The 16,772-nt window shown below is 36.2% G+C and overlaps 1 protein-coding gene across 2 annotated transcripts in view; it reads right to left on the bottom strand.

Annotated features, from left to right (window-relative positions):
* MSRA (methionine sulfoxide reductase A) overlaps positions 1-16,772 on the bottom strand; it is a 372,548-nt gene that overhangs the window by 191,107 nt on the left and 164,669 nt on the right. For both annotated transcript variants that reach the window (XM_079773103.1, XM_079773104.1), the window contains one exon: positions 2,349-2,468. In XM_079773103.1, coding sequence (XP_079629229.1) covers positions 2,349-2,468 — 120 coding nt within the window. The remainder of the gene's footprint in view (positions 1-2,348; positions 2,469-16,772) is intronic.

The following is a 16,772-nucleotide window of genomic DNA, read 5'->3' as shown; positions in this document are numbered from 1 at the left end:
CTGTATAGCAAAAGAAACCATCAACAAAACAACAAGAAAGCTCACTGCATGGGAGAACATATTTGCCAATGTTATCTCTGAAAAGGGTTTAATCTCCAAAATTTACAGGGAACTCATACAACTTAACAAAAGGAAGATAAACAATCAAATCAAAAGATGGGCAAAGGACCTAAATAGACACTTTTCAAAAGAGGACATACAGAAGGCCAAGAGACATATGAAAACATGCTCAAAGTCACTAATCATCCAAGAGATGCAAATCAAAACAACAATGAGGTACCATCTCACACCTGTCAGAATGGCTAGCATCAACAAATCAACAAATGAAAAGTGCTGGCGAAGATGTGGAGAAAAAGGAACCCTCTTGCACTGCTGGTGGGAATGAAGACTGATGCAACCACTGTGGAAAACAGTATGGAGTTTCCTCAAAAAATTAAAAATAGAACTCCCATTTGACCCAGTAATTCCACTTCTAGGATTATATCCCAAGAAATCAGAAACACCAATCAGAAAGGATATATGCACCCCTATGTTCATAGCAGCACAATTTACAATAGTTACGATTTGGAAACAGCCTAAGTGCCCATCAGCAGATGAGTGGATTAGAAAATTGTGGTACATGTACACAATGGAATATTACCTGCTGTAAAAAAAGAAGGAACTCTTACCATTTGCAACAGCCTGGATGGACCTGGAGAGCATTATGCTAAGCAAAATAAGCCAGTCGAAGAAATATAAATATAACATGATCTCACTCATTTGTGGAATATAATGAACAACATAAACTGATGAACAAAAATAAAGCCACAGGAAAAAAATATTTTAGAATATAATAGAAGTAATCCTGTTATTTGCAGATTTTTAATATTTCCTACAACTTTTGTGATATTATACTATGTTAGTACAGTTTTGGTAATATTATTGTATTTAAAATATTTTTTCTTGAAATAGTAATGTTTATTGCATGTAACATTATATTTAGAATCATTTTTCTTAAAAAATAAAATGATAGAAAATATATTAATAATAATAATAATAATAATAATACTGTATTGAATATTTGAAAGTTGTTACAAGGGTAGACCATAGGTGCTCTCACCACACACACAAAAAAAGTATGTAAGGAGATAGATATGTTTATTAGCTTGACTGTAGTAATCATTTCACTGTAAAAAACAACACTGTAAATATATACTATTTGTATTTTTAATTGAAAAATATTTAAAAGAAAAAAATGTGTTTTAAATGCTACCTGAGGTGGCAGAAAAGTAAAGAAAATCCTTGAAGGCCAGAAACAGAAAATAAATCCACAGAGGGTATCTAGTTCCAGCTAGAATTTGCCACAGGGCATCTGTCTATTTATCCGACAAACATTTTTTCTATAATAGGCCAGATCATAAATATTTTAAGTTTTTCAGGGAGTACATACTCTGTTGCATCCGCTCAACTCGGCCATTGTGTCATGAGAGCATGCATAGATAGTATACAAATAATGAATATGGCCCTGTTTCAATAAAACTTTATATAAACAGGCAGCAGGCAGAATTTAGCCTTTAAGTCATAGTTTGCCAATTCCTTCTTTATAGCCTGGCTTTTAATATTTTCCCCTCAAGAAAACATGTCTGGTATATGACACATTTGTCCCATGTGGTAAACTGTTCTAGGCATGGTCACAATTTCTTCACACCTCCCTGTACACATACCTTGGGGAGACCCTCTCACAATGACCCTGGGCTAGACCATATGACTTGCTTTGGCTAATGAGACAATAATAAATGTAACATCAAAAGAGACTTGAAAGTACTAGCAGAATGGGGCTTGTCCTCTCTTTCTGGTCCTGAATCCATCACCGTATGAATTAGCCCAGGCCAGCCTGCCAAAGACCCATGGTCCATCATGCCCATTATCCCAGCCAATAGGAAACATTAACCGGCAGCCAACACCAGTTGCCAGACATATAAATGAAGCCATCCTAACCAACTAGCCCCAGGCAACCCACCAGTTGACTGAAATCCCATGAGTAAGTTTAGATGAGACCAGCAGAAGAGCTGCCCAGCTGAGCACAGCCTAAATTGCTGAACTACAGAAGCATAAGCTAATACATGATTGTTTTAATTATTACTTTTTTGGGTTATTCTGCAGCAAAAGCTAAATTATACATCCCATAGGAAGTTTATTATCTCCTAAAAGTAAAAAGTGAGAGTCAACAAATCTATGTACAGAAATGGGGAATAGAAGACTGAGGAAGCTCACAAAAAATGTATTTCCATTTTTAAGATCCTATCACCTGCCAGCAGGGACAAGCCCTTCCTTGTTCCTCCTCATATGCTGGAGCAAATTCTTCCTACCTGAGCAGACTTCTTGGTAAGTCGGATTGGAAGTGTAGCCTCCTGCATAGCCAACTTGAGTTGAATATACTCCTTTCAGGGTCCAAAATTTCCTCTCCGCTCCCCAGAAACAGCCCATTCCTAAGAAAAACATAAAAGATACTGATTAGTCCTTTATCAAAAACTAGAGGCCCAGTGCATGAATTTGTGCACGTGTGGGGTCCTGCTGGCCCACCCCAATCGGGGCCGATTGGGATGGGCTGGCCTGGGGGAGGGGCCATGGGTGGTTGGCCAGCTGGCCCCGCCCCCCTGGTCGAACTCCTGGTCGGTGGAACTCCTGCCCAAGGGGATAATTTGCATGTTTTATTATATAGGACTAGAGGTCCAGTGCATGGATTCATGCACCAGTGGGGTCCCTCAGCCTGGCCTGCGCCCTCTCGCAACCTGGGACCCTTCAGGGAATGTTGGACTGCCAGTTTCAGCCCGATCCCCTCAGGCCAGGCTGAGGGACCCCACTGGTGCACAAATCTGTGCACCAGGCCTCTAGTATGCATATAAGATCTTTGGTTAATCTCTTCCAGCCCTCCCTCAGCCCCCTTCCCTCTGAGATTCATCAGTCTGTTCCATGTTTCCATGCCTGTTGGTTGAGCATCTGCCCCCTGGTAGTCAGTGCATGTCATAGCTACCAGTCGAACAATCAAACAGTCGATTAGGCATAGATAGATAGATAGATAGATAGATAGATAGATAGATAGATAGATAGATAGATTTCACATATATACTCAGTTTTTAATTTTTTTAAAGTCATAAACCTTTATGTGATAGATCACTGCTCCCCAAAAAGAACAGTTTCCAGAATTCTACTACTGAGTGTAATGAATGAGGAAAAAGAGAGAGTAGAAATGCAGGAAAGGTAGGAACAAAAACAAAGAAACTCACAAAAATAGCATTGCCATCAACTAGCAAACATGGTGCTCAAACCAGTAGATACTGGATTCCTTTGAGCATATGAAAACTAAGTCCCATCTCTCATGAATGCACATACACACATCGAAAATGATGACTTATATTTTCCTGGGCTCCGAAGAGCCCTCATTTTCTACCATGAGTTTCTAACTGTGCACAACGGATACCTGTGGCCAATTTCTAGATGTAAGCAAGATGCCTGCCTCACTCCAGTTTTATATGGCATTATTAAGTCATATATAATTAAGATCTCGGTTGGAAAAACAGTTGGCAAATTAATATATGCCTCCTACTATGATCACTAGATTTGTTAGATTTGATGACAGAGCTGAAAGAAAAAAAAGATGGAAGTTTACTGAAATTCTTGACAATTGTTAATATTCTACTTTAAATATTCAAAGCAACAATAACCAAAAAGCAATGTGCATAGCATTACATATTACACAAAAATATATTTGCTCAAATGTGATGGGAAATACACTAACCAAAAATAAGTTAACAGTTAAAATATACAATAGAGCCAAATGATGAAATTTAATGCAGTAAAAAAATTACTGTTGTAATAACAATGCAACATGGAAATATGTATATGCTTATGTCATTATTGCCTAAAGCTAAATTTACAAAGAAAAAACAATTATGTGCATGTTTTTATTACAACTATGAAAATATATTCATACCAAAGTAGACTAGGAAAAAATATAGTTATAACCATAATTGTATTACAGTGATGAGAATATAGAAATATTTTTTTCTTTTCAAGCTTTTCTGTAACTGAGTCATATTACTTTAAAAATGAAAAATGTATACATTTTTAAAAGAAAAGCAAAAAATTCAAAGGAAAACATAAGCATATGCATTATTTGAGTTATACAGCGCTACATACCATGCTCATGTTTGCAAAGGAAATGTCTGCTACTAATAGATATAACTAAATATTTACTGAGTATTTATAAAAATTGAGTATCCTCAAGTCTCTGGAACAAGGATTCACTATTAATTTTACTTCATTGCATTCCTGAGATGTAGGAATTATGTTAGTCAGGGTTCTCAAGAGAAACAGAACCCATAGGAGAGAGATGATAGATGATAGATAGATAGATGATGATAGATAGATAGATAGATAGATAGATAGATAGATAGATAGATAGACAGACATTTATTATGAGAAATTGGATTCCACAATTATGGAGGTTGAGAGGTTGCCCAGACGTAGTCTGAAAGCTGGAGACCTAGGAAGCCAGTATTATAATTTGTCCAAACTCAAAGGCCTGTTAACCAGGAGCACTAATGTTCGAGGGCAGGAGAAAATGGATGTCCCAGCTCAAACAGAGGGAGTGAATTCACCCCTCCTTTGCCATTGTGTTCTATCCAGGCCCTCAATGGATTGGATAATGCCACCCATATTGGTGAGGCAGGTGTCCTTTACTCAGTGTACCAATTCAAATGCTAATCTCTCCTGGAAACAGCCTCACAGACACACCCCAAAATGAAGTTTTATCTGGGCATCCCTTAGCCAGCTCAATATAGCACGTAAAATTAACCATCAGAGGAACAACGATGATAGGAAATCTCTGGAGAAGAACGGATAGAAAGTGCTCTGGACAGCATTATTGAGCATAAAAAGCCACAAATGCATTCAGGAGTTGTACAATGTTCCAAGCTAAAGGCACCCTGGTCCCTGAAGTTCAGAAGTCTGCAGTGTGATTTGAATAAAATATTTCCATATTGCACAATAACTAACAGTAATGGTACCAAAGAGCACTGCAAGTATTCTACACACAGGTGCATGACTGGCTATTTTAGCAGCCTGCCTACCCTGACCATTGTTCCTCTGTCCTCAGTATTTCCTGCAAATTTGGAGCTAGATCCAGGGGCTTTATCAGACTCAGATTTCATCCTTTGCCAAAATTATAGGTGGTACTATGTTCTTTTTTTATTTTAAATTTTTTCCAGCTTTATTAGATATAACTGACATGGGGCATTGTGTAAGTTTAAGGTATACAATGTGACAATTTGACACACATATATATTGTGAAGTTGTTATAATAAAGTTAGTTAACACATCCATCACCTCACATAATTACATTCTTTATAGTGAGAACATTTAAGATCTACTGTCTTAGCAACTTTCAAGTACAAAGGACAGCATTATTAACTATAGTCACCATGCTAAATATTAGATCTCCAGAACTTATCCATCTTATACTGGAAGTTTGTACCCTTTGACCAACATCTTCCCATTTCCCCCACCTTTAAGCCCTTGACAATCACCATTCTAATCTCTATTTCTATGAATTTGACTTTTATTTTAGATACCAATATAAGTGAGATCATAGAGTATTTGTCTTTTCTCTGTCTGAATTATTGATATTTTTAAGAGAGAGTGAAAGAGAAGGGGAAAGACAGAGAGAGAAACATCAATGTGAGAGAGACAAATCAATTGGTTGCCTCCCTCATGTGCCCGGACTGCGGCCAGGGATGGTGCCTGCAACCGAGTTATATGCCCTTGACTGGAATCCAACCTGTCAGTCCATGGGCCTATGCTCTATCCACTGAGCCAAACTTGCCAGAGCTCTCTTTCTGATTTATTTCACATAGCACAATGCCCTCAAAGTCCATCCATCTTGTCACAAATGGTAGGATATCCTTTTTTTTATGGCTGAATAACATAACTGTGTGTGTGTGTGTGTGTGTGTGTGTGTGTGTGTGTGTGTGTGTGAGAGAGAGAGAGAGAGAGAGAGAGAGAGAGAGAGAGAGAGAGAGAGAGAATATCCCTATCAATCTGTTGATGGACACTTAGGTTATTTCCATGTCTTAATTATTGTGAAAAGTGCTAGAATAAACATGCGGATTCAGATATCTCTTCAAGATAGTGATTTCATTTCCTTTGGATATATACCCAGATGTGGAATTGCTTGATCATATGGTAATTCTATGTTTAATTTTTAATAACTTTCATACTGTTTTCTATAGTGTCTACACCAATTTACATTCCCACCAATTAGGGTTCCCTTTTCTCCACATCCTTACCAATACTTGTTATCTTTCATCTTTTTGGATTTAGCCATTCTAACAGGTGTGAGGTGATATGTCACTGTGGTTTTGATTTTGCATTTCCCTGATGATTAGTGATGTTGAGCATCTTTTCATGTATGTCTTCTTTGGAAAAGTCTATTCGTGTCCTCTGCCCACTTTTAATCAAATATTTGGAAGTTTTAATGGTTTGCAAATATTTTCTCCGTATCATTGCTTCTTCGTTCTGTGGACTGTTTCTGTCACTGTGTAGATGCTTTTTGTTTGATATAATCCCACTTGTTTATTTTTGCTTTTGTTGCTTGTGCTTTTGGTGTCATAGCTAAAATATCATTGCCAAGGCCAATGTCAAGGAGCTTTTCCTCTACATTTTCTTCTAGAAGTTTTATCATTTCAGGTCTTATGTTCAAGTTTTCAATCTATTTCAAATTATTTTTATAATATCCATTTTTTTCAACATCATTTATTTGAAAGTCTACCTTTCCCCATTGAGTATTTTTCACTCCACTGTCAGTTGTCATTTGATCATATATATGTGGGTTTATTTCTGGCCTCTCTATTCTATTCCATTGGTCTATGTGTCTGTTTTTATGGCAGTGCTATCCTGTTTTGATTACTATAGCTTTGTAGTATAATTTGAAGTCAGGAAGTGTGATGTTTCCAGTTTTGCTCTTCTTTCTTAAAATTACTTTGGCTCTTCAGGGTCTTTTTTGGTTCCACAAAAATTTTAGAATTTTTTTTCCTATTTCTGTGAAAACTGCCATTGCAATTTTGGTACTGAGTTTGATATGGGATGCACTAAGTCTATAGAAGACTTTGGATAGTATAGGCATTTAAACAATATTAATCCTTTCAATCCATGAACATGGAATATCATCCCATTTATTTGTGTCTTCTTCAACTTCTTTCATTAATATCTTACAGCTTTCAGTGTACAGATTTTTCACTTGGGTAAATTTATTCCTAAATATTTTATTGTTTTTTATGCTATTATGAGTGGGAATGCTTTTTTTATTTCTCCTTCAGATATTTCATTGTGACTATATAGAAATGCTATTGATTTTCATATGTTGATTTTATACCCTGCAACTGAATTCATTGATTAGTTCTAACAATTTTTTATGAACTCTTAAGGATTTTATTTTATTTTATTTATTTTTTACAGAGAGAAAGGATAGAGAGTTAAAAACATCTATGAGAGAGAAATATCGATCAGCTGCCTCCTGCACACCCCCTACTGGAAATGTGCCTGACACCAAGGTACATGCCCTTGACCGGAATCGAGCCAGGGACCCTTCAGTCCGCAGGCCGATGCTCTATCCACTGAGCCATACCAGTTAGGGCTCTTTAGGATTTTCTATACATAAGATCATGTCATCTGCAAACAAAGACAATTTTACTTCTTCCTTTATGATATTATGCCTTTTATTTTTTTCTTGCCTAATTAGTCTGGCTAGGACTTCCAGTATAATGTTAAATAGGAATGTTGAGAGTAAGCACTCTTGTCGTTTCTGATCTGAACAGAAAAGCTTTCAGTGTTTCACCATTGAGTATGATGCTAGCTATGGGTCTGTCATACATGACCTTTATTATGTTGAGGTATAGTTCCTCTATGCCTTCTAAAATTTGTTGAAAGCTTTTACCATGAAAGGATAGTCAGCTTTGGCAAATGCTTTTTCTGCATCTACTGAGATTCATGCAATTTTTATCCTTCATTATATTAATGTGGTATATCACATTTATTGAAAGCATCCTTGCATCCCACTTGATCATGGTATATGATCTTTTTAATGTACTACTGAATTTGGTGGGAATCCCTGCCTCATCCTAACATTAGTGAGAATGCTCCAATAAGTATGAGATTTGTTGCATGTTTTGACAGATATCTTTTCTCAGACAAGGAAAGTGTCCCTCCATTTCTAGTTTATAAAAAGCTTTTTATCATGCATGAGTTTTGAGTTTTAAAAATGCATGCATTCTTTTGAGATGATCATATGTTTTCCCTGTTTAATCTCTTACAGAAGTATATTACATTTATAGATTTTTCTGAACCACATTACAGTAAAACTTACCTACTGATGCATTTTAATATTGAATAATTACTTTTGCAAACATTTTATTTTTGAAGTTTCCACTTATGTTCATAAGAAAGATTTGTCATGATTTTATTTCCTTGAACTATCTTGGCCAGAATTAGTATCAAGGTTATATTGGCCTCATGAAATAAATTGGCTTTTTCCCCTCCTATGTAACATTAGAAAAGAATTATTCATTCCTTGAAGTTACAATAAAACTTTCTGAACCACCTTGTGTCTTTGGAGAGGAGATGGGAGGGACTAAGGGTGACTTTAATTGTTGCACTGTTTTTTATTTATTCAAGTTTTCCTAATTCTATTTCTGTTTATGAGGTTTATATAACAGAACTAACCTTGGCTCTCATTGATCCTCTTTTTTGGTTTCTATTTCTGCTCCTTTTTTTGATAGTATCTTGGTGTGCACTTTACTTTTAGTCTGTTGTTTTCCTACCTTCTTGATATAAATACTTAGCTTATTTATTTTTAAGTGTTCTTGTTTTCTGATAAATGTACTTCAGTACACATTTACCTCTAAATTTTGCTTAGAAAGACCTCACATATTTAGATATGTAGTATTTTTCTTGTCATTCTTTAGCAAGTATTTTATAATTTTCATGTTATTTCCTTTTTAACCCATTAATTATTTGTTTGTACATTTTAATTTTTAATCATATGGCCTGTTTTTTATACTATCTTTTCATTTTGATGCAATTTTATTATATTGTGCTTAGAGGGTATGGTCTTCTTTATGTTCTTTTAAAAATTTGTTGAGATTTCAGAAGGTACCAGACCCTGATGGGGTGAATTCTATTTCATGAGGTCAGCCCCCACAGAGTAGCTCAGACACTCTGGTAATGGCCAGTCCTCACAGCCTGCCAGCATGAGGGTCAACCCAAAACATGGACATGCCAAGTACAATCAATACTCAAATACAATAGGAGAACTCACATAACCTACACTAGAAACACACCTGGAGTACCAGGCTCATGTGATCAGGGAGACTACACTACTGGGCCCTACATAAGACCATCCTACCAACACTGGGGGACATAGCAGATCTACCTGAGAAACAAACAAAGAGAGGCAGCCAAAATAGGATACAAAAACACAAAAACCATGCCCCAAATAAAAGAACAGAAGAAATCTCCAGAAAAAAAAGAACTAAATGAAATGGAGGCAAGCAATCTACCAGATACAGATTTAAAAACAATGATTATAAGGATGCTCAAGGAACTTAGAGAAAGATGAACTCAGTTATAACTTTAACAAAGAAGTAGTAAGCATTAAAAAGAACATAGAGACTATTAAAAAAGAACCATTGAGAAATTAAAAATACAATAACTGAAATGAAGAATACTGGTACACTAGAAAAAAACAACAGCAAAACATATGAAGCAGAGAATTAAATCAACAATTTGAAAGACAAGGTAGCAGAAAACACCAAATCAAAACAGAAAAAAAAAAAGAATTTCATAAAATGAGGATAGTTTAAGGGACTTCTGGTACAAATTTATGCTTTAAAAAATCCATATCCTAGGGGTACCACAAGGAGATGAGAAAGCACAAAGGATTAAGAACCTATTTGAATAACTAATTACTGAAAACTTCCCTAACCTGGTGAAGAAAAAAAAACACACAGTTCAGGAAGCGCAGAGTCCCAAACAAGACAAACCCAAAGAAGCCCATACCAAGCAGAAATAAAAAAATATAGTCTAAAATAAAAATAATACAAAAGGTCAATGAAACCAAGAGCTGGTTCATTGAAAAGATAAACAATACTGATAAACCTTTAACCAGACTCATCAAGAAAAAAAGAGATGATCCAAATAAATAAAATCAGAAGTGAAAGGGGAGAAATAACAGCTGACACCACAGAAATACATACGATTATAAGAAAATATTAGAACAATTAATTGTACGGCAACAAATTGAACAATATAGATGAAATAGATAAATTTCTAGAAACATACGATCTTCCAAAACTGAATCAAGAAGAGAAAATCTAAACAGATTGATTTCAGCCAACAAAATTAAAGCAGTAATTAAAAAAGAACTCCCCAAAACAACAATCCTGGAGAATATAACTGCACAGGTAAATTTTACCAAATAGTTAAAAAAGAATTAATACCTATCCTTTTCAAACTATTCTTAAAAAATTCAAGAGCAAGAAAGAATCCCAATCTCATTTTAGGAGGCCAGCATTATCCTGATTCCATAACCAGATAAAAACATTGCAAAGAAAGGCAAGAATAGGCCAATACCCCTGATGAATATAGATGCTAAAATACTCAACAAAATATTAGCAAATCGAATTCAGCAATACATTAAAAAATCATATACCATGATCAAGTGGAATTTATTCCTGAAATACAAGTTTTATTCAATATCCATAGATCAATTAATGTGATGCACCATATAAACAAAATGAAGGATAAAAATCATATGACCATATAAATTGATGCAGAAAAAAACATTTGACAAAATCCAGCACCCATTTATGATAAAAAACAACAACTATCAGTATAGTGGGAATAGAGGAAAGAAAACTCAACAAAATAAAGGCCATAAACGACAAACCTATGGCTAACAACATACTCAACAGGGAAAAACTGAAAGTGTTTTCCTTAAGATGAGGAACAAGACAGGGATGTCTACTTTCACAACTCTTATTTAACAGTACTGGAAGTCCTAGCCACAGCAATCAGACAAGAAGAAAAAAATGCTTTTTCTGCATCTACTGAGATTCATGCATTCAAATTGGAAAGGAAGAAGTAAAACTTTATTTGCAGATTACATAATATTGTATATAGAGAACCCTAAAGATTTCACCAAAAAAACTACTAGAACTGATAAATGAATTTAATAAAGTAGCATGACACAAAATAAATATTCAAAGCAATAAGATTTTTACACCAATAATGAACTAATATATATATATATATATATATATATATATATATATATATATATAGAGAGAGAGAGAGAGAGAGAGAGAGAGAGAGAGAGAGAGGACCCAATTGGTTAGAGTGTTATCCTGTACACTGAAAGGTCATGGGTTTAATTCCTGGTTGGGGAACATACCTAGGTTGCAGTTTCAGTCCCCAGTTGAGGCGCCTATGAGAGGTAAGAGGCAACCAGTCAATCTCTCTCTCTCTCTCTCTCTCTCTCTCTCTCTCTCTCTCATTCTCTCTGAAATCAATTAATATGTCCTCGGGTGAGGATTGGGGCGGGGGGGAAGAAAGAAATTTAATCAAAGAGGTAAAAGACCCGTCTACTGAAGAAAAAAATTGAAGATGCAAATAAATAAAGTATATACCATGCTCATAAATGAAAAAATTAACATAATTAGAATGTCCATACTATCCAAAGCAATCCATAGACTCAAAGCAATTCCTATCAAAATACCAATGGCATTTTTCACATAACTAGAACAAATAATACAAAAATTGATATGGAACCACAAAGATCCCAAAAAGCCACAGCAATCTTGAGAAAGAACGAAGTTGGAGATATCATGCTACTTGATATCAAACTATACACAATACAATAAACAGATGATGTATTACAGAAAATTTTATTAACCAATGTCACCCCAATATAGTCAATAAAAACTAAGGGGGAAAAAACTATACTACAAGGCTATAGTAATCAAAACAGCAAGGTACTGGCATAAAAAACAGACACTTAGCTCATCGAAGCAGAATAGAGAGCCCAAATATAAATCCATGACTATATATGGTCAATTAATATATGAAAAAAGAAACAATAATATACAAAGGGGTAAGGGTAGTCTATTCAATTAATGGTGTTGGGAAAATTGGACAGATACATGCAAAAAAAATGAAACTAGACCACCTTCTTATAACATATACAAGAATAAACTCTACGTAGATTAAAGTGTTAAATGTAAGACTTGAATCCATAATACACTTATAGGAAAACATAGGCAGTAAAATCTCTGACATTTCTCTTAGCAATATTTTTTCTGATATATCTTCTCAGGCAAGGGAAACAGAAAATGTAAACAAATGGGACTACATCAAACTTAAGATTTTGCACAGCAAAAGAAAACATCAACAAAACAAAACTACCGAATTGAAGAAGATATTCACCAATGATACATCCAATAAGGGACTAATATCCAAGATATATCAAAAACTGATACAATTCAATACCAAAAAACAAACAAACAACAATCCAATTAAAAAAGGGGTAAAGTACCTGAATAGACAGTTTTCCAAAGAGGACACACAGATGGCTAATAGACATATGAAAATATATACAACATCACTAACAATCAAAGAAATGCTAATTAAATCCACAATGAGATATCACCTCGAACCTGTCAGAATGGCTATCATCAATAAATCAATAAATAACAAGTTCTGGTGAGGTTGTGAATCAAAGGTAACTCCTGTGTACTGTTGGTGGGAATGTAGACGGGTGCAGCCACTAAGGAAAACAGTATAGAGGGTTCTCAAAAAATTAAAAATGGAACTGCCTTATAACATAGTGATTCCACTTCTGGAAGCCCAAAACACTAATTCAAAAGAATGTATGCACCCCTATGTTCATTGCAGCGTTATTTACAACACCAAGATACGGAAGCAACCTAAGTGCCCATCAATAGACAAGTAGATTAAAAAAAAAAGTGGTGCATATATGCAATGGAATATTACTCAGCCATAAAAAAGAATGAAATCTTACCATTTGAGACAGCATGGATAGACATGCAGGATATTATATGCTAAGTGAAATTAGTCAGACAGAGAAAGACAAATATTTCATTTACATGTGGAATCTAAAGAACAAAATGAACGAACAAACAAAATAGAAACAGACTCATAGCTGTAGAGAACAGAATGGTGCTTGCTAGTGGGGAAGTGGGGTGGGGGCTGGCTGAAAAAGGTAAGGGGATTAATAAGTACAAATGGGTAGTTACAAAATAATCATGGGGATACAAAGTACAGCATGGGGAATATAGTCAATAATATTGTAATAACTGTATGGTGCCAGGTGGGTTCTTGAAATATCATAAGGAACACAGTTATGTGACTGTCTAACCACTATGCTATTTACCTGAAAGTAATGCAAAAATAATATTGAATGTAAACTGTAATTGAAAAATAAAATAAATTTTGTAAAATTTGTTGAGAGACTTATCTGCCTCAATACCCTGCACACACTGGCTAGGCCAACTTCTGTGGACTAGTACACTCTCCCTGTTAACTAGCATGTCCCATTCTCCAACTCTGTCTGCTAGGGGTGTCACTGAAGAACAAACCCTCAGACAACAGATGGGGCAGGAAGAGCAGTCTGTCCTGTTAGAATGGAAACCAATAGGGAGGCCGAGATTTCAAAAGAACATGTGCAGTCACCACATGTTCCTTCAACATTTTATCCAAACAGTTCCTCTCTTACAGCTCTTTTCCCCACTTTTAGACTTTGCACAGAACACAGCCATGTTCAGTCATTTCCAGGGCTAACCCACTACTCAGATCCCGGAAAGTTAGGCAGGATAGCAGGAGATGGCGTACTGCTCCCCCAACCCCTGTACTATTTCTGACAGTTCAAGGACACAAACTCATTTTGCCTCTTTCGCTTGCTCATAAGGTACACATTTACTTTTTGACACTTTTAAAGCAGCCTTTTCTATATAGTTCAAACCATGTATCATATCTTTGAAAAATGGTTCAACCTAGAGGCCTAACCCTTGACCATCCACTTGAAAAAGCTTCAGAAAGACACGCATTTCCCACTCCCTGCAGGGTATCCCCACCTGGAAGGCTCACTGACACCTTGAATTCATTATACCTAACACCTAATTGACCAACTGAGCCAGCATCTTCTGACGTCTCTGTTTTAACTGCATGGCATTTTCCTAGACCCTTAATAGGGAAGCTGGCCGTCACCTTGTACTTGTCTCAGTCTAAGCAGCTTCCTGGTGTCCACACTTTAAGAGCTCGTAGCTCCATTTTGAAAATGAAATATATTTTAATAAACACTGCCTTTTTAATTCTTCAAAGTGTGTGTACACATTTTGGAGGGAAACCCTATATTCTCGTTCCCTTCCCATTCCCACTGCCCTCGTTCAGTAACTCCCCAGCTGGTTACTGCCTCTTCAGCTGTCATCTGCCTCAGCTGGCCCCTCACTGCCATCCCTTTCAGGCTGTTCTTTATCACATCCACTTTCAAACATGTCATTTGTCTTTTTAAAACCACAGAGAGATAATTTGCAAGAATCTTAAAAGCAATAACACCTTTTTGCCCGAATCTAGTCTTTGTGGAAAGCACTTCTAAGGAAATATTTTTAATTGACAAATACTGATTTTTTTTTTCAGAAATGTTTTAACAGCATTATTTATAATAAAAATTTTGAAACAACCTGAATATTTAATATTAAAGTATTTAATAAATGATGGTTTATTTGTAACAAAGTATTATACATCCATTTTTCTACGATTATTTAATTGCATAAAAAATATTCAAAATATTATGTTAAGGGGAAAAAAGCAGGGTATTAAACTGCAGGATGAATTTGTTCTTATTTGGTTTAATGCATACACTTTGAAAAACATACTCAAGAGGAATAAACTAAAACATGAATAGTGGTTATTATCTCTGAGTAAGATTAGCAGTGGTTTTTATTTTATCCTTGTACTCTACAGTATTTTCAAATTCTAAAGAAGTATGTATTCCAACGGTCATAATAAAAAAGGAGTTGTTTTTTTAAAAAATATTTGTATAGACTGATTGACAGTCTGGAAGGAAAAGCAATGAAATGCTGGAATGATAGCTTCCTCTGGTTGTTCTCTTGGTATTTTTAAATAATTTCCAAATTTTCTCTGATGCACGAGTCACTTTTATAACCAACAAAATAAAGGTGGTTGTTAAAATTCTAACACCAATCCTCTACCCTCAGCCAAATGAACACTCGAACACTTGATCCCATTACCACCGTTCCTGACCTGCCTGTTGTCTGCATTCTCCGCCCCCGCCCCTGCCTTTGGAAATCCTGCCCATACACCCAGAATAACTTCAGAAATTACCATCTCCCTTAGGTCTTTTGAGAATGCCATTCAAATACAGTCTCTCTTCTTGGAACCCCAGAGCATTCCTGAGCCCTCTTAACTCCAGCCTTTACACAGCCTCCCCTGCGGAATTACTATTGGCTTCTGTGTGGTCACCTCCTCCCTACACCATGAACTAGAGCAGGCGTCCTCAAACTACGGGCCGCGGGCCACATGCGGGTGTTTTTGCCATTTTGTTTTTTTACTTCAAAATAAGATATGTGCAGTGTGCATAGGAATTTGTTCATAGTTTTTTTTAAACTATAGTCTGGCCCTCCAACGGTCTGAGGAACAGTGAACTGGCCCCTGTTTAAAAAGTTTGAGGACCCCTGAACTAAAACATGGAGCCCACCTCTCAGACTTGGGTTTCTCTCTGTCACTTGGCAGGGCACCTTGCATGTATTAGGCTCTTCACGGGGGAAAGGTCTGTTGAATTGAAGTGGATTTCTTTGAAAATTTAATGGGCCATCTTTCATAATTATAATGGGCTTTATAATGAAGGTACACCTAGAAACCATAACACCAGTTTGTGGAGAGTTCAGATCTTCCTTTGAGGCTTCTAAAATGGAAACTTAGTGATTATATGCAGGGAGGAAAATATTTCACTTATCTCTCCTCTACCCAATCCCTGGATTGTAGGTATGGATGCAGAAGTACTGAATGTTGTATACTTATACCAGGTCTATATCTCTGAAATCTATGTGGTCTCAGGGAAGCAACTTATATTCTTTAAGCCTTTGTTTCCTCATCTATAAACTAGGAATAGAAATAATACTCATCACAGAGTCATTGAAAGAATTTCATGGATAACATAAATGTGTCAAGCATACAGTAAGTACCAGTAAGAGTTTGTTTCCATTCTCTTCTCTCATTTTCCCTGCTTGCACCACCTTCTCCCTCCCAGCACACATGTGCACACACTCAAAACTCCCTGTCGGTCCACCCAAGGTCCGAGCTGCTCCTCCTGTCAGCCTTGCTCTCTGAGATGCCACATCCTCCTGTGGGAGAGCCCAGAGCCACCCCTCAGTCCTCAAGTGAAACAAACAGATTGTGGTTTCGTAAGCAGCCTGCCTGGATTCTGCCTCTAGAATTTCTCTGAGCTAGTTTGTCCATTTTCTCAGCATGTGAGTCACTGGATACCATTCAAATCAGGTGTCCCTACTCTAACAGCTACTTCTGAACCCATCACTTTTTTTAAAGCTTATCATCTCTTCACAACTCTGCCTTCTCACTATCTCCTTCCTGCCCAGTGTCACCAGTCAGGTCTTTGTCACCCCAAACCAACAAAGAATACAGCC

This window comes from Cnephaeus nilssonii, assembly GCF_951640355.1.
Source record: "Cnephaeus nilssonii genome assembly, chromosome: 5".
Taxonomy (NCBI): Eukaryota; Metazoa; Chordata; class Mammalia; order Chiroptera; family Vespertilionidae; genus Cnephaeus; species Cnephaeus nilssonii.
This window is presented reverse-complemented; position numbering and strand designations above follow the sequence as displayed.